Source organism: Rhinolophus sinicus, chromosome 17 (genome assembly GCF_057876585.1).
Source record: "Rhinolophus sinicus isolate RSI-liver-muscle chromosome 17, RSI-T2T, whole genome shotgun sequence".
In the NCBI taxonomy this organism is placed as follows: domain Eukaryota; kingdom Metazoa; phylum Chordata; class Mammalia; order Chiroptera; family Rhinolophidae; genus Rhinolophus; species Rhinolophus sinicus.
The window spans coordinates 152668518-152693433 of NC_142517.1; the positions used below are offsets into that span (position 1 = coordinate 152668518).

The 24916-nt window shown below is 35.9% G+C and overlaps 1 protein-coding gene across 16 annotated transcripts in view; it reads left to right on the plus strand.

Moving 5' to 3' along the window:
* Positions 1–24916, plus strand: part of SLC4A10 (solute carrier family 4 member 10) — a 256810-nt gene that overhangs the window by 225586 nt on the left and 6308 nt on the right. For 5 of the 16 annotated variants that reach the window (XM_074337110.2, XM_074337115.2, XM_074337108.2 and 2 more), the window contains 7 exons: positions 4746–4997; positions 6230–6298; positions 11743–11916; positions 12735–12857; positions 20890–20957; positions 23226–23342; positions 23521–23810. In XM_074337110.2, the coding sequence (XP_074193211.2) occupies positions 4746–4997; positions 6230–6298; positions 11743–11916; positions 12735–12857; positions 20890–20957; positions 23226–23342; positions 23521–23674 (957 nt within the window). In that variant the 3' untranslated portion in view covers positions 23675–23810. Of the gene's footprint in view, positions 1–4745; positions 4998–6229; positions 6299–11742; positions 11917–12734; positions 12858–20889; positions 20958–23225; positions 23343–23520; positions 23811–24168; positions 24208–24916 lie in introns of those variants that run through there. The other 11 variants (XM_074337123.2, XM_019727280.3, XM_019727282.3 and 8 more) reach the window with 3 other exon arrangements.

Genomic DNA, 24916 nt, shown 5'->3' on the forward strand with positions numbered 1-24916 from the left:
TCTTTATGTGGTCTTTCAAGTAATTGCATTTATAGAATTAAATCTAAAACAAGCATTTAATATTTTTGTCACCAGAATAAACTTGAGGCTATATTAATAAACTATATTACATAGTTTGTACATTGTTTTTTTATTGTGCAAATAAATGACCATATAATCAAAAGATTCATAGTCTTACCCCTGAACAGCCTGTCTTTAGTAAACAATAGAGCAAATCTGGCTTCCTCGTAAATTCAGCTATGTAGCCCCAGGTGGAAGAGCTGGGCTGCTCTTGGCCACTATGAGACTGAACACCTCATCTTTCTCCTTGGATACGTTTATTTGCAAAGCAAGTTCCTTCCAGTGAAGACATATTCTACCTACATTGAACACTTCCTTTTGGGAGGGGGGTGCGTTATAACCCATGTCTTCTGTAAGTTTTGGTATAGTGTGGTCTGCTTCTACTGATGATTTTCCTGTTAACAATAACAAAAAAAAAACACACCCTCAGAACATTCTTTACCCAGAGTAACAGTTTGTTTCATAGCCGTTTTCTCTGCCTGTTGCTTCCCTGAAATGTTTGTAGTCTCCTGGCTTGGGCTTGAACCACATGTAACAAAACAGACATGTTTCTTGAATATATCTGCAGACCACAAGTTAACCACATTTTCGGCTTTTACTAATTTTTTTTTCTCTCATTTGAAAACCCATTTTTGCCTTGGTTGGAGGATTCCCAGAAATAGTTTAATGAACCATGTTTTGTAGTTTCTGTATCAAGCACCTGGTAGACTTCACGTCCTGTATCTAAGTCTACATCACATATATAAGTCACCTTGGAATTCAGCATTTCATTAGGTCGTTTCACTTTTTCTGTATTTCCATTGCCACAGCTAGTAGTTGTTTTTCCTTTAAAAGAATTCTTCATACCACTAAGAATGGTTTTTTATCATCTTGTGTTACTGCATACGCAGGAAAGCTGCGTTGCGCTGCAGAAGCAAGGCCCAACTCACGGGCTAAGTGACTTACTCTTTCCTCTGAATGAGGAATTAGCAAAACTCCAGCTCACTGCACCTCATAATCCTTTGAGTCGATCATGGTAATCACATCATAAGTTATATACATGTCGAATCACTTTGTAGTGCACTGAAACTAATACAATATTGTATGTCAACTATGCTTTAATAAAAAAATTAAAAGCTGCAAATGTAAACATTTGAGAATGCAAATTCTACTGGGGTGCCACAAACATGTATACATATTTTAAGAGATGTTGTCTTAAAATGTGTGTACATTTTTTAGCACCCTCTGTATATTATATAGAGGTATAAATCCATACTCTCACATTTTTTGCTTTGTTTCTTCCCAAGAGAAGTAGGATAGGCATAGGTTAAATGAATCCTTTTGAAAAACATGAAAAATATTTGCTTTTTTAAAAAAGTGTTCTCTAAAAATGGAAAGAAAGAAAGATTATTTTACAGTAAAGAAAGTTTCTGTGCAGATACAACTGTGGGCTTTTCTACATGTTTCTGTAGACAGTTCAAGCTTCTTTTGACATCATTTTTAATAAACAGCAATACAATCCCAGATCACTTGAGTAAATGAATGCATTTGCAACATTCATTTGGCACCACATTCTCTTGATGATTATGGCATTTGATATGTTCTTTTTTGCCCTCTTTGTCAGCCTGGTTCTTCATGTCAATCTATAGTCTTTTATGTGGTTAACTTGACAGATGCAGGAAATTGCTGCCAAGCTTTGAAATGAATTTTTTCAGCAGTGGCATCTGGGTATCAGATGGTCCTGTTGGCTGGCCTCTTGTCTTGCTGCATGTTGGTTTTAGTGGGGTCTGGTGTAGCATCACCTGTTGCTATGCTCCCTTTTCCTCCCATATGTCCATTTCCTGGGATTCATGGATGAATGTGAGAATAAAAGCTCTGATCTGTCTTTATTTCAGACAAAATTCTTCAGAAATATGTTAGAAAGTGCAGAGTTCTCTGTCTGACAAAGGGATACTTCCCTTTGGCTGGCATGCCTATCAGCTAATAAGCTGCTTACAAAGACCGAGTTTTTAAAGTCATTTAAAATGAAAGGCAAGGAGAAGGACGATGATTAATTAGTGGAAGTGCCAGAACTGCTTTATTTCTTTGATTCACATTAAATTAAAATGCTCCCATTGTTGTGCAACATAATCAGAAAGAAATTGTATATTTGTTTTTATTATATACTTGTACTTTATAAAGCGAGCTTTCTAAATTCGAAAAGGAAATTATTTCCTCTGAAAGCATTATTTTGTCTGCTTGTTGCAAGCCAGAATCTCACTGTTTACATTTGTATCATATGTTTAAAACACTAAATAAGAGCGATAGTAAATTGCTCTCATGAAGAAGGCCTTCCTTGTATTATTAAGCCATAGTGAACGCAGGCCCTGGGAAAATCCAGTGTGCTAAAGCACAAGGCCGGCTCTCTAGGTCCTGCGCCCTGCTCTGACGGTTATCTCCTCGCTGCCAGCACCTCTTCCATTCTCTCTCTGCAGTACGACAGCTTTGCAAAACCCCAGGGGGAACCATTCCTACCATCCACACTGTACTCCCTCATAGGCAGGGGCTTGTGAAGTTAGGTCCTTCAGTGTTCTCTAGCCTTGTCATTCTAGAGCCCCTAGGACAAAACAGTCCTCCAACTGGTTAAGATGTTATTCTTTCAAGGGACCCAAATTTGAGTTCTAGTCTATGCAATGACATCTTCCAAAATGTTCTGCAAAAGGCCTACGGGAACATAGTATGGCTCTGGTGAAGCTTGTTCTTTTCTAAGGTTGGGTCAACACCAGGGTGTTTCTCTTCCCGGATCTTAGTAATGAAAACCTTTCCTGCATTATTTGCAAAGAAAAATTCCCAATGTCATATTCATGAGGGAAACTGAGATTAGGTGTTTCAGTGAATTGGGGCATTGCCGCAGCTAAACTGACCCAAGGAAGGGTACCACTGAACTGGTGACTGTGCATGAGGAAAAAGTCATTATGTGGTATATCTCCCATTTTCTCCTCACTGTCGTCTCCTGCACTTTTATAATTTGCCAAAGATAAGCAGAAAGGCAAGGAAGTACACCTGACTTTAATGTTGTTTTCTTAATAAAACAATTAACAAAACAAAATAACAGAAGCAAAGTACTACAATGACAAATATGCAACAAATACTCAACGTGTTTCACTCCAAATTATATGAGCTTTCATAATAATTGCAAGCTGCTTACACTTTGGTAAACCTGCCTACAAAAAAAGCAAAAATTATTCTTCTGGAAATTGGTGATGTCTGCTCACGATCCTAATAACAAATTTAACAGCTATATTTATTTTAAAGTTAATACTTATTAAATTTGATTCCAAAAGATGTTTTAATGATGCATATTTTCTTTTAAAAAAGTTAGTCTGTAACTTATTGATTGCTTGTCATGTACCAATGATTGTGCTAAAAACTGTGGGAAAGACTGATAAATTATATGTTACCTGCCCTTAAGAAACATGTTTTTATTGAGGAGCCTTGAAACAAATGAGGACCGAAGAGAAATGCATTGTTCAACTGCTAGAATATAGTAGTTCCTAACATTTATTGGGTGCATACTGTGTACCCAGTATTGTTTTAAATGATTTGCAAAATCAAACAATTTAATTCTCACAACAACCCGATGAGGTGGCTTCTGTTACCTATCACCATTTTTCAGACAGGGAAACAGAAGCACAAGAGGTTAAATGATTCACTCAAGGTCATTGGTTGAGCCAGCATTTGATCCCAGGCCACTTGTCTCCAGAATCTAAACCCTTACCCACTTTATTATACTACCTCTAATGAAGGTGACATTAAGAGTTGGAAAGGAAACTAGGCTAAGCCCTTTGCTCTTTCTGAGGCTTTACCCTGTCAGTATCCTAACAGGGATGAGGGAGAGGGTAACACTGCTCTTCCCCATTTTCAGTTTCTCTCCTTGGAGAGACTTAAACACCCTGTCAAGGAGTGCAGTCTCCAGTTCCCAACATTTCTACATGCCATTTGCATCCATTTCCCCTCTTTCATAAATTTCCTGTCTGGTCCAAAAAAATCACTTAAGCTTGTAACGCCTGGAGGAAGCTTAGGTTCTGTGATATTATTTTTCCTTATAAAAGTCACCCATTGACAGAAAAAAGGGCAATTGGAAACTGAGTGTTTAAGAGGAATTGCTCTTTAGAAGAGCTGATATGAAGGGCTTCGTGGGTATTGCCCCGAAGAGGTTTCTAATCCTGATCAGGTCATTCTTAGCTCTGTTGTTGACACAGTCCTTACTTTGTTTTCTCAGCCTGATGACAGGTATATAGTGGACCCTCAATGAGTTTTTGGTATGAATTAATACTGAAGGAATTGTGAATAATATTAATTGTGAGTGAACTTGCCCATGTAGGGAAACTATGGAAGTGGCTGTATTTAGTAATGACTTTACTTATCTCCTAGAAATAGAGTGGAAACTAATGTAACGTTAACCTAGAAATACATTAAGCCTATTAAAGTACATACAAGGCGCTATAATTATAATTGCAATATGAATATTTGCAACTTCTCTTTAAGTAGATTATATATTTTCAGACTGTTACCTTTTTATCCTTAAATTTGCATTTTAGGACCAGTTGTATAAAACTACAGATAGCATCTTCTTTCTATTCTTTCTGTTTCATGGTGGTGGTGGTGATTTGTCTCTATACTACATTCAGGTCCTATGAGAATCCTCATTTCTTTTTTTTTAACAGAAAGGTTGTGGATACCATCTGGATCTGTTAATGGTGGCTGTCATGCTCGGTGTGTGCTCCATCATGGGCTTGCCGTGGTTTGTGGCTGCCACTGTTCTCTCCATCACTCATGTCAACAGCCTAAAACTGGAATCAGAATGTTCAGCTCCAGGAGAACAACCCAAATTTCTTGGCATTCGGGAGCAAAGGGTTACTGGGCTTATGATTTTTGTTCTTATGGGTTCATCAGTGTTTATGACCAGTATTCTGAAGGTAATGGAATCTGTCTTTATGAATTTGAGAGAAGGCAGAATATATTTATTATTGTTTAAGAAGTTTCATTTGATTCTAAGCCATCAATTTGCAAATATTTGTGTGGCATATGATGAAAGTGATGAATTTCTTTACTACATTTATGTAACTTCTGAACTCGGGAAATGATGTGCTATATTTTAAAATCCTTACAGACATAAAAATTTAGTCTAGCACAGTAAAATTTGGTGTCTAAATGATTACCATAATTTTGAAATGGTGATAAAGTTGTGGGCAAGAGTCACTCATTTCTGACTGATTTGTGACCTGATTTCACTGCAGACCTACACAAAACAAAGCTTGTATTTTCTTGTCAGTGGACAGATATATTTGCAATCAATATCACCTAGTATAAGACAGAAGTACAGAGATAAGCAGTGTCATGGTCCAGGCCACATATGCAGTTTTATATTTTAAATGTTCCATAAAATTATTACATGGACATCATCATTTTGTATACTTATTTTTTATATTTAAAATAATGAATCCATTTTGAAGAGCATTACAGAGTAATTATTTTTTTCATATGATTTTGGCAGATATTTCCAAGGTGTGTTATTTATATCTTAAATTAGAACTCATTTTAGTTTGTTATAATTTGAACATTTTAATCGATTACCTAATCATTTATAAGTTTACTTGTATTTAATTATTTCACAAGTATATTTGCAAGAATTAATTTCTATGTTATATAAATTATTATAGAGCTGGATGATGCTGAGATGTTCCAAAAAAAGAGAAAAGTTGAACAATCCACATGTTTACAAATATCTGGTATAATGTAGGGAAAAGCATGTGTATATTAGCTCCATTCTTCACCTTTAATCCAAATATCTCACCATTGTGAAACAAAATTGAAGTTTCCCTAAAGTAGCATAATAGTAGTATTGTTTACTATGTACCATGTGTATATTTAGAGATTTGACCTATTAAATACTGATAACAATCCTATTATTGTCATTCCTTTTTAGATATTGGGAAACTAAGACACAGAGAGTTTAGGTAATTTACCTAAGGTTACACAGCTAAAAAGTGCTAAAGCTGGTGTTTGAACACTCTCTACTGGCTCTGCCCTGTACTGCTTCTAAAACATTTATTTATTTTTTTATGTTTTTCTTTGGTAAGTGCAAAATAGCATGGCCACATTACATTTGAAAGTAACTTGTGCCTCTTCTCCAAATGTTCTTTTACAGTTTATTCCCATGCCAGTGCTGTATGGAGTGTTTCTTTATATGGGTGCTTCATCTCTAAAGGGAATTCAGGTAAATTACTTACAGTAACACAGGTACATCCATGATGATGTATCTTAAGGTCTATTGATGCTAAGACGTGATAATTAAGAAAATGACATCATCTAAGGAGCAGGTTTTAGACCACAGTTAAATTATTTCAAACTGGTCAGATTTATAAAAGTTAAAGAATATCCTCTTCAGCATATAAAGTTCATAATCTTAGGGTACGTTCATTTACCATAATTATATTAAAACTAAGAGGTTTAGATTTATAACTCTTTTAATCTTTGATACTGTAATCATGGTTATGGATATCCATGAGAATAGGAAAAAACTTTATGCACAAAGGTGTTCGTTGTTGCACATACTTTCAAAATATTGCAAACAATCCAATTCTCTAACTTTAGGACACAATTGAACAGTCTATGGTACATTCACTGAAAAGTGATAATTATAGCAACAATAAAAGTAACATGGTAAAAATGTTTGTGGCATAATGCAAAGTGAAGAAAAGTAGGAAAATAAGTTGTACTTACCACAAGTTTATAAAGCTATGAGTGTTGGTCAGATTGAAAAGCAAGGTGGGGAAATGAAAACAATTTGTTAAGATAGTGAGATCCTGGGTGGTTTTTTCCTTTTATGTTTGTTTTTCTGTTATTATGATAATTGTATTTATAGAATTATTTTAAAAATTAAACTAACAATAAAGGTATAGGGTAAGTCAGTTTCAAAGTATAAGGGAAACCTTAGTAATTGTGTAAGCAAGTATTGGTGAAATAAATACAGTTGTGTTGGTTTCCTGCTGCTGCTTAACAAATTACTATAAAACGTAGTGACTTAAAACAGCAAACATTTATCATCTCCTGGTCTCTGTGGGTCATGAATTTGGGAGCAGATTAACCAGTGGTGCTGGCTCCAGTTGTGCCATGCGATACCATGGGGATTCACACAAGGGCTGCAGTCACCTGAAGGTCTGCATAGGGCTGCAGGCGCATGATCGGAATGGCTCCTCACAAAGCTGTGGGCAATTGGCCACAGCTCCCGCCTGGCTATTGGAGGGAGGCCTCGTTTTTTTGACACATGGGCCTTTCCATTTGGCACTGAAGTGTCCCCATGACATAGAAGTTAACTTCCATCAGAGTGAACAATGAAAGAAAGAGAGAAAGTTGCTGTGCCTTTTGACTGAGTCTCCAAAGTCGCCCGTGGTTACTGTCACTTTTTACTATTTGTTGGAAGTGAATTGCTATGTCTGGCTTGCACACGAGGGGAAGGGAATTAGACTCCATCTCTTGAAAAGTACCACAGAATTTGTGGACACGTTTTAAAACCACCACAAGTACATTCTAAATCTTTACAGAGGCTGTTGACAAATTGTTCCCACTTATGTTACTGTAGTGGGTTGAAGTAGTGTTCCCCTCAAATTCATGTCCCCCTGGAATCTCAGAATGTGAACTGCTTTGGAAATAGAATCTACACAGATAATATCTGTTACGAATCCCAACATGAGCTCATCCTGGATTTAGGGTCCACTCTAAATTTAATGACTGGTGTATTCATAAGAAGGGAGAGGACACTAGTGTATTTATAAGAAGGTTAGAAAGACCACATGGAGATGAAGGCAGAGGTTGGAGTTTTGCTGCCACAAGCCAAGGGATATCAGGGGCCACCAGAAGCTGGAGAGGCAAGGACCATTTCTTCCCTACGACCTTCAGAGAGAGCATAGCCCAGCCAGCACCTTGATTTTGGCTTTCACAACTATAGGAGAATAAATTTGTATTGTTTTAAGCCATCAAGTTGTGTAAATTTGTTATGGTAGCGCTAGGAAACTAATATAGATTTCAACTTAAATTTGAATAATCTTGTTTTCTAACTTAACATTATTGATCTAAAATACTTAAATTTTCTTCAGAGGCTAATTTTGAAAGTTATTGAGTTTACAGTTTTTTTATGTTGACTAAAAGGAAAATATAAATTGGTGCTTTTGCTATGACACAGCTTGACTCATTGCTATTCAAAGACATAAAAGAAAAGTCACCTGATGGAAGGTTACGCATTTGTCAAATTACCACTTGTTAAGTGGAACACAGGGCGTGGGATGGTGAGCTGCGATTCAACAACAGACCACAACAGAAATTAAAATAGAGGAGTTTATTGCTCACAGGTCCTGGAGGAAGTACCTGGTCTTGGGTCACACGGGGAGGTTAAGGCAGAGTGAAGACAGAGAGAGGAAGAAAGGACCTGGGGCACATGCTTTTGTTAGGGTCTGTGGGTAGAGTGCATGTGCATTGGCGTTCCTGGGCTGCGGCCAGACTGGTCAGTTCAAACCAAGAGAGCAGGGTTTTGGTAAGTTCCACAGGAGTCTTATCTAAGAGGTACATAAGGGGAAGGCAGGGGAAACTGTTGATCACACAGGCAATTGGGGAAGTCATATTAGGAACTTACATTTACTTGTGACTCTGTGGGTTTCTATCTAGGAAATGCAATTGCGTGAGAGGCTAGTGTAGTTTAAGGTCACTGACGGCTGCTAGGCTAAACAAAATGGGTGCCGAGACAGCAATACTATGGAGTAGCTTAGCCGAACTCTTGACACTGAGGGGCAGGCAGCACAGGAACTCTTTTCCTGCATGAACAACTAGCCACCTTCTGACTGCAGAAGAAGGAAAGCCACTTAGGCCTTAGGACAGCGCTGGATGTTTGAACTGAGGCAAAACTTGAATATGAAGTCACTGTAAGCTCATCAAACACCCAAAATAGACAGGATGACTCTTCATCGTGACCCTGGGTAAAATGAACTTGGGAGAGGGAGATAGTTAAGAAGTGTGATGCATTTAATTTTACTCAAATTAGTTTTAAGTGGGTCATTTCTAATTTCATGTATGAAAAGTGTATTTTGAAAGAATTGATTGGGTAAGGCAAATAGGAAAGAGTACTGAAGAGGTTTTGTTTATTTATTTATTTATTTTTGCCTTTGGCAAAAGTTCCACGAGAACTAACTTCATCTGTAAGTGAAACGTATTTATTATTAGGCCCCAAGCTCACATAAATACAGCAGCAGAAGTTTAAGAAACAAAGTAAAATCATTTTGATAGGTTTCAACCGATTCCCCCCCCCCCCCCCCCCTCCACACACATGATTTTATACTCTCATGAGGTTTAGAACTAAACAAGAATGTGAAGTTTCGGAATTATTTGGGGTGTGAATCTTTCAAGTGAAAATTGAGGAAAACATTATCAAAGGCTCATGAGAAAAGCATAATGAGTTTTACATAGCACAAATGAAACAACGAGCAGGGTCTCACACTGAGAAACAGGGTTAGTGAAAATTTAAGTCAGCCCCGAGCTCAGGGAGTTGAAATCCCTATTTGGAATTTTGTGGTTAATTCAGTGCAGAAATGGTAAATTGATATTAGGACAAGATAGAAGCCAAAGGCAAAACTCAGAATACATTTGTCATTACTTAAGTAGTAATAAATATTTGCTGAATGCCAACAGTTCAAGGAGCATGTTATTTAGTTACTCTATATGTTATAGGAACCTATATTTTACCTGATTATTTGGCAATATTAAGACACTTATTATCTAGGCTTTTCACTGTGCAACATGGCAGAAAAAAACAGATCACAATGTTCTCATGAATGCTGTTTCTGTACTCAGATATATAACCACATCTATATTCATTCCGACACTTCAGGACTCCAAAGTAAAGCAAATGTGCCATTTAAACTATAACAATTGAAGCACCCACACACTGAAGTACACTTATGCAATAACACAGCTTAACAAATGGAGAAATGGTGGCTGGGAAAAATGAGTTCTGTAGAAACTGAAACATTCAGTTATAAGACAGAAGATTTTACTTTGTTTCTTCCATAGTCCCACCTCCACCATGTACCAAATTTTGTTTGTTTAATGACATGTAATTTTAAGAGATATTTAGGAGATAGGAATAAAAAGACCTAATGAAATATTTATGGACAGTATGGAGAAGGATGAGCCAGGAAAAAATTCATCACTTAGTACTCTGCATAGAAGGTTTTCAATGAATTGTTTGCAAGGTATTAATAGATATGAATAAATAAATAAACGGCAGATGAGCTAACTTATATATGATTCTGGTTTAGATGATTAAGGGAAGATCCTGCCATGTCATAAGACAGGTGCACAGAAGGAAAGATGGGTTTATATTGAGTTTGGGATTCCTAATATACATATAAGCAGATTTTGGTAAAACAGGATATTTGGACCCTGACACTTGACTCCGTGGCCCTTCCCCCTGGCATATTAGAATCATTTTGGAACAGTTGATGAGAATTGCTTGCAATTTTCTTACAAGTTAGCTAAGAAATAAAATCAAATATTATTCTTTTGAAAATGCATAAAATCTATTACTGTAGAAATGACATGAAAGATCTGACAGTGATGAAACCATATTCTAAATAACCACTTCTTGTTGGAAACATTCAAAACTGCAAAATTTGGCCTGAGAAATATTAAACAAAATGATACACGTAAAACTGACATGCAGTACAGTTTGTTAGTAAGTAAAATATGATTAAACATTTAAGCTTCCTGTGAAAATTTAATCTATAAAATTTGAATTGAGAAAATTAGCTTTAGTAGATAAAAATAGCCTCAGAGTCAAAACTATAACAGTAATGTTATATAGTCCAAAAATAGTTGTGCTGTCTCTATGGTAAAATTTAAACAGAAATAACATTGATCCAGATGAAAATCATTTTTATAAAATACAACTGAAAAATATATAAATGTTTTGACAGTGTAGTATAAGAAATTGGTCAATCGTTAACAAAATTTGTTCTGGAAATACTTTGTTACCAATAATTCATGTAGGTTGCATCTTTAAGGCTAAGATATTTGTGTTTGTAAAAACAGCCCCAAAACTGTGTTGGGAATCAAAGGAGCAAGGCTAAAACAGCAGAGTCAAAATAAGAAGGTCAAACCATCCTACTCAGCCGCTGGATGTGTGTCGAGAACACAGGAGATAGAGCGGAAGTAGAGTTCTAGGTCTGGGAGTCTTTAGCCAATGTGTGAAAGTTGAAGCCATGGGTGTGGCTGAAATATTCCAGGACAGAAGAAGATAGAGAGTGGGAGTCCAGGAAGCCCTGGTGTTAAGGGGCAAATAAAGGAAGAGATTGTGATGTGACAACGTAAAAGAGGATAATGCGATATTCTGTTTCTCAAGGCTGTACTCTCTCAGGTAGCAACATTTACCATTGGCTTTACTAGTTTTAATTGTTTTAAATTACAAGCTGTGTCCATAGTCAAGAAAATGTGGGCAATTATGAAAACGGAAGTGTAGTATTTCAGTGTACACATAACAATCCTTTGGTCCAGATGCTCAGATGTCAACTTAAGTGTGATTCAGATATACCGTATATTGGACCACATTAAACCTTTACTTATCCTACTTTTATTGTTGTCTGTAAAAAGCCATTTAGTCTGTTTATCTTTCAGTTCTTTGATAGAATAAAGCTCTTCTGGATGCCTGCAAAACATCAACCAGATTTTATATATCTAAGGCATGTACCACTTCGAAAAGTCCACCTCTTTACAGTTATCCAGATGAGTTGCCTTGGCCTTTTGTGGATAATAAAAGTTTCAAGAGCTGCTATTGTCTTTCCCATGATGGTATGAAACCTCTTTTTCTCTTTCTGTGATTTTTCTGCTCTTATTGGAAACCTGTGAACTGAAATTGGAACAACAGAGTAATTTTTAACAATTAGTGGAAACCCTGGTATAAACTTTAACCACTAAAACTAGTGTCTATGATTGGGTTTGAGATTATATATGAATTTTGGTGATTCATATTACTTTGTCTCTATCATTCTGAATATTGGTAGTAGTTTGAATTAATTGAAGTTGGGTGGAAAAATGTAAACTTTCAAAATTTAACATTTTTACAGAATTGTACACCTGAAACCTATGTATGTAACTTTACTAACAATTGTCACCCCAATAAACTTTAAAAAAATAACTTTTAGAATATACCAGGAAATCTGAAAAGTTAGGGGGATTTTTAAAATTAGGTTTCATTAAGTATTTCAGACAAGTTTCAAATATTTCAAAAAATATACTGAATTTGAATGACTGTAAATCATTTAAAATATTATCAGCATAGATGAGAATGGTTTGATTTTATTTAAAATAATGCAAACTATTAACTACATGTATTTAAGAAGACAGTCAAATATATTTTATAGGTTTTTAAATAGCTCATTTAAATGACTCCTCTAATGAGTAGCATCATAGCTATTATTCTGAGGTTGTAGTCAGAAAGAGAAATGAAGGAAGCAAAAGTACAGCCATATATACATATATGTATGTATCTTCAAATTTCAGTTTAGTCTCAGCCCTAATTGAAATTGATGTGTTTCTACTGAAAAACAAATTTATAGGTCTCATTTCTATGTTTTCCCTGTTTTACACTATTTTATTATTTACTTCAGGTGTTAGCTCTGGTATTTGTAAGAAAGTTGATGGACTTTTTGTTTACCAAACGAGAACTCAGCTGGTTGGACGATTTGATGCCTGAGAGTAAGAAAAAGAAACTAGAAGACGCTGAAAAAGAAGTAAGTCAGAGCAAAATAAATACAAAGAGAGCACTTGCACATAATAGCTCTTTGCAAAACTAAATTATTATGTTTATCTTTAGATAGTTAATGATTACTAACAACTAGGTGGACACGTTTGGAAGATTAATGTTTAAAATCAAAAAGTTGAAACGTGAAGAGAGCGAGAGCACAGGTTATACAAGGAAATCAAATCCTAGTGAAATATGCAAATAACTTTATACTTCATTATCCCCTAAATTGTACAGTTTATTTTCCCTTGTGAATGACAAAAACTTACTGATGCCTAATTATTTCCACATTATGGTCATGCAATGATTGCTTTTTGGTGGAATGTTGAAGAAGCAAAAGGAGACATTGTCACTGTTGGTATTTTTCTAGGGGACAAAGTTTTAATCAAAAAATTCTAATGAAAAGATAAAATTAGTTATTCTTGACATAGATGAAGTGCTTAAGTAGAACATGTAGATATTATTTGCTTTCAAAGTGATTTAAGATTGAGTAAATATTGTTTGAGAAACTTTTGAGATTTAATAACTTTCCTGGACTACTGATTTATCCTTTCTGTTTCATATGTTAAAACAATTTAAGTTTTATGATGTATTTAAAGTTCATGTGTAAATCTGGGTCTATTTTGAAGGTTAGTAATCATAATATTTTTAAAAGTATATAAAAACTACAAAGAGTAGATATGGAAAAAGTTACCAGTGCATCATTTGGTAGAATGATTGAGCCCACAAATTATAAAACAGGAACAAAATTTCCATGTGAAGATGAAATGAAGATGAAAGAAAATACTTGATGAGAATTGTACATTATTCTTTCCACTTTTCCTTCTTCCACAATCAAATACAGTTAATGTATTCAATTTCTTGTCTACTGTGCTTTTCTCAAACCATGGATATATCCCTTTCTACTTTGGGGAATCTGCAAACATTTCAATGAGCTTAGGTTTTATTTAGTCATTAGGTGAGGCTTGATTAGGACACAAAGTCTAATGAGCTTTATGCTCAGATGTTTCTACAACTATGGCTATCTCATATGTGACTATCTGGCATTTCTTTACTTTTCCATGGTGTCCTATCACTGGCAATGAATTTCCACATTTAGAAATTGATCACAATAATGTATCTTAATACTATATGAATATTTCAATTTTCCCAAATACTGTAGGAGGCATATTTATACTTGTACTTCTAGTAATACTTATTTAACATTAAAAATATCACTTTATAAAATTATCACTTCTTTATTTTTCTTTCTGGTACATTTTTATTTAAGTAGGAGAGTTTATCTTAAATAATGCTTTAACCAGGGTATTTTGATAGCCTCTATCTGTTTTTTGGGCTTTTTTTAGATAAGGCTTTGCTATCATCCTCAGATACTATTCAAGAAAATTATGACACAATTTGGTATAAATTAAATGTAAATAAGATAGACACTAAAATATAGAAATTCTAAAGTGAAACGATCTATACTTGAGGTAATTAAAATTATTCAGGTGGAAAACGATTTCCAAGAAGTTTTAAATTCCAGAGAAAACAATTTTGAATTCAAAACTCCTTGACCATGAGCAACCCTTCAGTGTCTCTGATAATGAGAATACCATTACGTATACTGAAGCAGTAACTTACAAATGTAATTTTGCTTTATTTTCCTGCTTTGATTTCCTGTCAAATGTCTTTACCATTTCTGTAGGGAAAAGCTAGCAACAGCCCCAGCCATCTAATCATCCTGTCCGCAGCATTCTCCTTAGGCCACATCCATACCATGGAAGCTTCTTACCCTTCTAGAACTTTGTAAAATGAAAAATGATATGTATAAATAACAAATTATGTTTAATATTTTCCCCTTTTATCATGAAAAAATTAGATTCTCCCTTTATATGTCTGTGAAGTAGGAGAGAACAAATTTGATAGTAATCATAAATTTATTAGAATCTGCCATTTCTACTTCCCAGAACCATTCACATAGCATATGTATAATACGTATATGCATAAGTGCCAGATGTCCATTCTGGAATTAATCTCAGATTGACAGAGACCCTACTTAATGAGCTTCTCTCCTTTGTACGTTATAGACCCACTGTACTCCAATGGGTGTTTACTGTTTTCTGATTATGAAGATAAAGATTTTAGAAGGAATTACATAATACTAACTTTCCTAGAACTCATGTTTTCCAAAAGGATACAAAAAATAGATTAAAGACTTAGTGAGGCAAATTTACAGCGGTATCCTTCAGATCTGCGTGTGAGAAAAAATGGGGGAAAATGCCTTGCAATACATTAACCAGCCAGGTTTACAGACTTTTAAAATCTCAAAATAGATTCCTATGATGATACTTTCATGTGATCCTCAGTAAAAGGAAAGAAACAAGAGAATCAGGAATACAGTGAAGAAAAAGTCCATAATGGAACATGATAGAGTCTGACCAATGAAGAAAAAGATAATTCTCCATCTAACAACTGGGGAGAGAAAAGGAAGTTTAAAGATGTTCACTTTCTAACTTGGAATTAGTATTAAAAGGGTATGATCAGTAGAGAGAGTAGGAAGATTTAAGAAGGATTGTACTACAACTTAAATTTTGATCTATTTTCTGCTCGGTCTCCTGGATCTCGGGATTTCATTTTCTTAAGGCTGTGGACTCCACTGAAGGATGTGACCTTCCTGTGGCATCTTATGCCAAGGCCTGGTCTTTCCAGAGATTGTGCATCAAGGTGGTAAACGGACAACTTCTCCAGAAATGTTGCATTTCTGCAATCGCTCTAATTAATTGAGTGATTGTGATCTGGGAAGATGATAAATAGCAGAAATGTCTCAGCTCCCTAAGACTTGAATTTAAAGTAGGCTCACCTCTTGTCCTTTTGATGATAGTTACAAGCTTGTACTTTTATCCTCCAGGGTTTTCCTATCAGTAGCCCACTTCTGGTCTTACGGCATTGAGAAAACATTAGTTTGACCTTAAAATTCAATAATGAGTTAAGCAGAATAAATAGCTACACAGGCCAGTCCAAGGTCGCAGAGCTTCTGTTCCAAATTTTCATGTACTTCATGCATATGCATATGCATATGCTTCAGTTTTTAGAAAGAAAGGATTATAATCAGGATAGAAATGAATATTGGAACCCTGACATTTTGCACATTGCTCTGTGTAAAGGGAAGACTGCAGAATCAAATTCTGGATGTCCAAATGTGCTCAGAGTATCAACATGCTTTCCTTCCTACTGTATTCTCCAGGACATTGTACACATTTGACAAAACGACTGCTGTTAAAAGCAGAAAGCCCCAGCAGAATGTTTGCTCCTGGGTGTGGGGAGAAGGCAGCCAACGTTCGACAAATCCTGGAAATTCAACTCTGGACAGTGATTGTGATAGTGACACTTCTTGCTTTGTGGGAGATTCACTCTAACATATATGCTGCAGGAAAAAACAAAATGGGGGCAAATGGAACTTGTGATCTGTATGAAGCAGGGTCATGGGCAAGGCTGAGAGGATACAAAAACAATCTAAAAACAAGTGCAATTAAACAAATTATAGAGCATGCCTTACTGCTAAGAAAGATCAGGATTGGTTGTAGATTTGGAAGTACGGCCTATGTTATTTCTCCTTGAACCTTAGAGTGAGACAAGCATCTTCTTTATCAAGCAGCGGGTTTTTCAAGGGTAGTCCCAGGACCTCTGCTGTATCAGCCAACACCCGCACTGTATTAGCAATGCCAATTCTTGGACCCTACACCAGACCTTCTATTCAAAACTCTGGCGATAGGGCCAAAAATCTGTTAGCAAGACCTCCAGGTGATTCTGATGTGTGCTGAAATTTGAGATAATATCTTTCCTAAAACCACAGAATATGTATCTTCTAAATCCAAGGGTACTCTATCAGAATTTTTGTAGTTTATAATAATTTAGTCATTTAGAGACACTGAATAAAATATTCTGATGGAAAACATATGTCGCATCCATCCATTTATATCAATTCTGTGTGTACTACTCCTCTGCCCCATTTTTCTTTTCAGCTTTCATTGTTAAAGTAAATAGTTGTTATGTATTGGCTCTTCTGACTGTTGGAAATTTTAAGAAATACCTCTTAGAGATATAACATTTTATGGTTTTCAAAATATTATACATACATGTATATATGAGTATAATATATTATGTGCGTATATATACACAAACACTATGCGTAATATTTGCATCATTACCTATTTTATTTGTAATCAAGGAAGGAAATGGTAAACATGTCTTATGTTCTTTGGCCTTGTTTTCCTCTTAGATAACATAAAGGGGTTAAACTTGATTTCTGAAATCCCTTCCATTTCTTAGGATCTATGAATTCTAGAACTGCTGAATATTTTCTCTAGTACTCTAAGCATTTTTGTGGACATTGGCTCTGCTTGTTTGTACTTTGGGCTATTTGAGGACTCCTACATAGATACAGACTTTACCTGAGAAACGGATACAGTAGCAGATGCTTCCTCTTTCACTGAAGGTAGAACATTTGTTAGATATCATGGTATATGAATTGTATTTTTTATGCTACCACAAAATATAATTCATGATGTAATTTTATGCATAACATTGTATTCATCAAAACACTCCACAATTTAACTCCAATTTTATTTTCCACTTCTACTCAGCACAGGCCTTTGGCTACAGCCAGGCTAGTTCATTGTCATGCAAACACATTTTATTTATAACTGCCTTTTATCCGTGGCCCACGTATTTTCTTCCTGCCTAGGGTTTCTTCCTTTCTACTATCAAACTGATCAGATAAGACTGACTCAGAGACCACTTTCTCTGCTGCTGTGCTTTTTACAGTGGTCCTCCTCATCCTCTGAGAGTGGGTTTACAGCTTTCTTTTTATTGCTGTATCCCTGGTACCTGGCCGGCTGCCTGTCATGTATATAATACTTAATACGTATTAGTTTAATGGATTCATGAATAGCTCCTGGATTATTCTTCTTGTTCACTGTTTGTCTAGCACATATTACATGCTCAGTAAATGTTTGAATGCTTTTGAATAGGTTAGTTTTTTAAGCATTAATTTTCCTGCCTCGTACTGAATATAGCGTTAATTGTCGTCCACTTGTTCAGTATCTGAAAAATGCTTTGACTACCTTTATCAAAAGATGGTGTTCAAATTACAGTATAAAATCCCTGAGTCAAATTGGTGACACCCCTCAAATGTCCTTGGATAAACTAATACATTGTTTTGTACACCTGAAACTAATAAAAAAAACAAACAACGTTGATCATCATCCTTTTAACATTCAGAATATTGTAGAATTTAGCATATTTTTGATAGACCTTGTATAAATGAAGTGCTGAATGGAACTCATTTTGAGGTATTTCTGACTTAAAAACTGACGGGTATCCAGTTAGCTTTATGCTCTTGCTCTTTTTCGCTGTATGATTGCGATGAACTAGGTTGTGATTGTCGTGGTGGCTAGTGCCCAATTTGACTGCTTCTCCCCAGACTCGCAGCGTTTGGCTTCTTCGGAGTGCAGCCTGGGGTGTGCCGGCCCTCCATCCCGCGCTGGGGCCCACCCAGCTTCCTTCTGGCACTGACGGCAGCGGCTGCTCTGCCTCCCTTCTCTGCAGATAAGCATGGCTTGAAAATGCTATCTTTAGAGGTGATGAGTTTTTGTTTGGATAGAATTATGACTAGTATAAAGCCCACACATGCTAACCAGCCACGGAGTGCAAAATAATTATTGAAAGCAATTTGAGAGAAAAGTGGAAAATGATCTGAGGAAAAAAACAAAATTGTTCCCAAAGCATCGGTCCAACTTTCTGTTGTGAGACTGAATCTTGAGCCGTAGTTTTCTACTGCCAGGTAACCTAAGCGTCGATGGTCCTGATCTCTTCAGCTTTTTTGAATTTTACTCTTTAGTGAACCTTTCTACCTGGCTTTTTGACATTTTATTCCAAGTTGGTCAGAAAAGATATATATCTTTATATATCTATATCTATATCTATCTATATATTTGATGTATGTTTGATATATATTTGATATACATAGATCCACCAAGCTCAGCTTTCAGTGGACTATCAAGAAGAGAATTGGATTTTGCTTATATCTTGGTTTTACTTAAATAACATTGGGATCACTGAATGTTTCCTCTTTATGTCCTTCTCTGTTCATTAAAGTTACTTTTCTATGGAAAATGTAATCGTGTCTACCTCAAAGGATACATGTGTTCTGTTCATGGCCTCGGTAATGTGCATATAGGTTAATATATATATGACATATATATTATGTTCCATGTAGAGTGACTAATCCATTTGCAAGGCATGCCTCATTCTACGCTGCAGATTTGCTCTGCTCAGATGCTTAAATGTGTAATTTCAAACCAGTGGTACCATCTCTTCACCTTAACTTAGTTCCAATAGTATTGCCAAATGCCAAGGGCAATAGGCATAATACATAAGTAATAAAATATATCTGATGGGTCTTAAAAGTTTTTCTTTAAAGAACAACAGAGGAGAATAGAGTTAATTTCTGTAATGCAAAGGAGTAACAGACACATGTCATTGGTACCAGAGAGTATAAATGTAACATAGGGTTTTGGTGGAAGGGGTGGTGCTTATAAGTAAAGAAACAGCAGAGCCCATGCAATTGCCTGGTCTCTCCATTATTCCACAGCATAGGCTGGGCATAGATATTCTCTATACAGCATGGGAAGGCCCCAGCAGAGGGGAGCCTGCTTTGGTTAGCAGGTTGGATCTGTAAGAGAGCACCCCAAGAGTGAAGGAGCTTTAGAAAACACCATTTCTTTAAGTAATATGGCTAGGGCTATTTAGCCAGGTGGCATGTAAGTTGAGAGCCAAGGTCTGCAGCCTTGCATGCAAGGACTAATGACATCAGCCAAATGTATCTTTCTGGAAGCTGGTTTCAATCAGCCAAGCTACTGCTAAGCTACTAAAAGAGGGAAGGCAATGAGCCTCTAGGGGTATCCCTGTTTTCTCTCTTCAGTTCCCCTTTGGTCAGGGAGTCACCTAGCTCTTCATCTCTGTACAACTTAAACTTCCGTTTCTGGAGTTTGAGCCAATAATTCTAACATTTTTAAATGGTCCCAAATAGTTCTCTGAACTAGAACATTGCTAATGGACCCGTTTAAAAATAAATGCATTAAACAGGAGCTATAATCTATAGATAACTAAATTTCTTTTTTGGTGCGTGGAAAAAAGTTGACGATAATATTATTGAAAACTAAACCAGGACATTTCAGTTTGGTAGCATAAGATTATCTTCATCCCAAAGATACAGTTTTACAATGTTATATATAAATAAATAAATATATAAAGCATTTCTGTAAGAAGAAACCTGAAGCATAAAACAAAAGCCTAAGATGCATCCCTAACTGGAGAACACATCAGTGTTTCGGTCCATACAAGAAGATATCTTCTACTGTCTCTTTCTAAGTCTCTCAGATCTCTAAAGCAGTGGTTCTCAAAGTGTGGTCCTCAGATCAGCATTATCAGTGTCACCTGGAAGCTTATTGGAGATGTAAATTATTGGGCCCTACTTCAGACCTACTGAATCAGAGCTTCTGGAGGTGGGGCCCAGCTATGTGTATTTTTAACAGGCCCTCCAAATAATGTAAACCAGCATTTGAGAACCACTGCTTTAAATGCACCCCCTCATTCCTTTCTAATAGAGTATTCTGGGAATATGATTTCAGCTTTATAATAATGAAAATGATTACATTACCCATACTTTTGTCCTTGTAAAATTTAGATTAATTTAAAAAGAAAATCTGCTTGGAAATTAACCACGTTTTACATGGAGTGACATGAAGGAGATTGTTGTTAGCATTTAAATTACTTTGTGGTATGAGACTCTCATTAATTACTTATGTTCTTGGTAGCTGGTGCTTTATTGAAAAGACCTGTGCTAGCATTAATAAATGCAAACAAAGTGGAAGGTCCTAGGGTTAATGAGATAGTGAAACATTAATCTCTGTTCCTTCTTCACTGTAAAAGGGAGCTTCATGAGATTCACTTTATCTATTTTACATTTGTCTCTCCAGGAAGAACAAAGTATGCTCGCTATGGAAGATGAGGGCACAGTACAGCTCCCATTGGAAGGGCATTACAGGTAAGATAAAAACAATTTGAGGAATGGAATGTGTTGTTATGTACTCTACTTAAAGTTTTTGTAGTGTGTGGATTCCTATGGAGGTTTGCTGAGATTGTGTTAGAGTAGAAAGAACTGAAGCTAGGAATTAGATGATCTTGTCCCAGTACTAAGTTCTGTCTCTAAGAGCTGTGCGATTATGGCCAAGTCGCTTAAAATGAAGGGGGGCAGGGAGCTGTTGTTTGAAGTCTTTTCTTCTCATATTTTATAATGGATACAAAAGCTCTCTTTCATAGCCTCTGCAAGTAGCACCTGAAGACAGATCCAGATTCAATTCTGGGATAAATGAACTAGGTATTCACTAAATTGATCACAGGTAAATGTTTGAACTCTGGGAGGTCACCTCTTAAAAAAGGCATTTCCAAAGAGATAATCTATTTCCTGAATTGAAAGATTCAGCTATACCAGTTATTTTAGGAAATATTTATGTAACTCTCTAAAATAAGATAATTGTCTATCATAATATAAGATCCTGTATTATATTATATTATATTATATTATATTATATTATATTATATTATATTATATTATACCCAGTATTATATTGTATTATACTATACCCAGTCTTATATTAAAATAAGACCAGGTCTTATGTTAATTTTTTCTCCAAAAGACGCACTAGAGCTGATGGTCCGGCTAGGTCTTATTTTCGGGGAAACACGATAGCAAAAGAAAGCAAACTCGTAATTTATAATAAAAAACTTTTGAAAGCTTTTGTCCAAAAATTATGTATATGGTCTCAAAGTACTTAGGATAATTTAAGGCAATACCAGTAAATAAACGGAGAATACTTTTCTATGAGGAGGAAATTTGTCATAGTGTTGAAAGAAAACAGGGGAGAATCTTCTGGATCTTCAGGATCTGACTATAAAATCATATTCCCTAGATTTAAAAAGTATAATTGTGTACTACTTAAGAGTGAGCACAAGTTTAGAAGGTGTTTTATCTTTTCTTAAACAATATTTAAGTTTTAAAATCCTGTTGATTGTGCAGTTGAAACAGTATATTCCCCATGTATTCTATAGAAACCTAATCTCACGTGGTACCCTTTCAAAAGGATTGTGTGATTAAATAAGTTTGGAAAATGTCCCATACTGTATCCCAGTTCAGAAATTGACAAACCACATTGGCATATTAAAAAATCTAAATAGTACTGCATTAAAAAATAATTTAACTGTTTAATACAGCATTTTCTAAGCTCTTTTGCTCACAAGACGGTCACATAACATCATTAAAATCCTGTAATCCAAAGGACACTCTCTTAGGAAATATTATACTTCATCTTAGGCTTTGAGTTACCAAAGGCTGGATAGATTAGAGAAGTTAAAAATTGGGCAAGGGAAGGACCTGCGAGACCCAAGGTTTTGCTCTAGACCCTTAGTTTTTCTCTTAAAAGCTGGATTTGTTTCCATCTTGTGAACAACCGCCAATGAGGGTCATGTGAGTTTAGCCTAGGATTTCTGTAGAACATAATTTTTTTCACAACAGAGTATCTTTTCTATGTGTGGTAAGAAGAGTGCGATTTTCTCGCTCAATGAAACTTTCCTTGACTTGGCCTGTGATGTGTCTCTGCTGCCATTTGGTTGTGTTTCCGGCCCTGGGAATGTTTTGGATCATTCTGAAGGTCTCCTCTAATTGGTGCCATTTTTAAAGTGTGAAAAAAAGCTCCCAGCATGGTACTGGTGCTGATATTACAGGCTCCCCCCAGACATTTGGAAAGTGTTCTGCCAAATACACAGGCTGCCTTCACTTACTCAACAATATTTATTGAGTAAGTACGAAGTCCCAGTCTCTGTCTAGGTCTTAGGGGAATAGCAGTGAACCAGTGGACCAATGGTCAAGAATTCTTATCCTCATGCACTTTATATTCAAGTAGACTAGAGGCAGGAAGACACAGAAAATTAACAAATGAACAGGTACTATGAAGTTTTCTGCTGTGCTATGAAAGTTAGAGGAAGAGACTAAGCAATGAATATGCAGAATCAATCTCTGTAATGAGAAATGAGTTTGGAAAACCATAGGCAAAACCAGTTTCTATAAAACTAGAATCTTTTTTCATAGATTTTTTTTTCTTAGTAATTAAGGAAATTATTCAATACTTCTTCATTTTTAATTATCAAAAATACTATAGGGCAGCATGAGACTGTCCTATATTTAATTTCTATCGCTAGAGAATGTCAGTTACTTATTTAATGTTTATTATTTCATTTTGGGTAAACTCCTATCCAGAGATGACCCATCTGTGATCAATATTTCTGATGAAATGTCAAAGACTGCCTTGTGGAGGAACCTTCTGATTACTGCCGATAACTCGAAAGATAAGGAGTCAAGCTTTCCTTCTAAAAGGTTTGAATTCTAAAATAATGTGTCTTTATGCTTATCCCAGTCATTTTTACGACATGAATCCATGAGCAAAAGACTAGTAGTGGTTTTCATTAAATTTAGATCTAAAGTATTTCAGAAAATTCTTTTTAAAATTGGGTAGAAATGATCACATTTGTTATGTTTTTCATCTCCTTTTCAGATTAAGTACTCACTCCAAAACTAGGACAGTGGGGAGAAGTGGTGCTATAAATGAGTCCCAGTGCGTGACATTTTTGGACATTCATTTTGGCCGACTCTTTTGCAGTAGGATTTTAATGTATTCCCTTATCACCCACTTCTCAAGACCTCCGTAGATGTCTGGCCACATTTGCACTCTCCCATTTTCCTTTTTAAAACCCATATGGCATATGAAATGATGATTGTGTATTTAGTATATTTCCAGTCTCCTATTCCAACCCCTTGAAAATCTTCCCAATCTTCTTATACTAAAACTTTCAGCTCCAGAAAGTTCTACCCATTCCTACTTCTCTGTATGAAAACATTACAAACAACTCCTGTTGTTGTGGATGATAGTTTTAAATGCATGCTGGAGGAAGTGTGTGTCCTTAAATATCAAGAGTCATCCTAGGATTTCCAACTGATTTTCCAGAATTTATAAATAAGAATTCAAACCATCAGCCTTCTTAGATGCTGATCTCAAGAAAAATCTCTATGTTATGCTAATATCTCTTCTTATTAAAGAGCAATTGAGGGATTTGGGACAGTGTTTAATTATTAAGTTCCTTTATTTTCATGACCTTAAATTAACTTTTTCTACTTAATTTTTATATCACATTTTTGTCATAAGCTCCCCTTCCTAATCACTCTAGAAGCTGATTCCCCAAAGGTAAGACCCTCCCTCAAACCTATTCCTTGGTTGTATTTCCTTATGTTAAATGGTGTCTTCTAGAAACCTAGTCAGCCTATGTTCTCTGTGTGAGTTTTGGGGAGGCAAAAGGCAGGGAGAGTCGTGGGCTTAGATCCATAATCAGACTGAGTGTAATGGTGTTCCTATGACTACTCAGCTCTGTAAGAGGGTTTGGAACTTGAGTAAGCTTCTTCCCCACATGACTTAAACAAATGCATCAGATATAAATCAATGAATCTCACGGAACTGTATTTAGTAATGGCATCAAATTTCCATATTGGAAACAGAAAATTTATCCTTGAATTAAGAGATTACAAAGCTGGGAGCTTCCATTTATGCACCACCATGCTTCCAAACCTACAAGCTTTATCTGGCTTCATGAGAAATATTTGGAAACATGGGCTAGAAAAAGAGGTTACATTAGACTTAGAGAATATTTCTTGTTGCTGGTTTTTGTCACCCCAAAATGGCATGCTGCTTCTATGTCATCTTGATCCCGTACAGCATAAACAAGACAAACGGTGGATGTGCAGTGTTCACCCCAGAAATCTGGGGGTTAGTTCTCTCTTTCTTTCTCTCTCTCTCCCCTCTCTCTGTCTCTATCTCTCCTTCTCTCCTTTATTCTCTCTCCCTCTCTCCTTCCCTCCCCACCCCACTCTGTCAACTACCTCCAACACTCCAAAGGAGG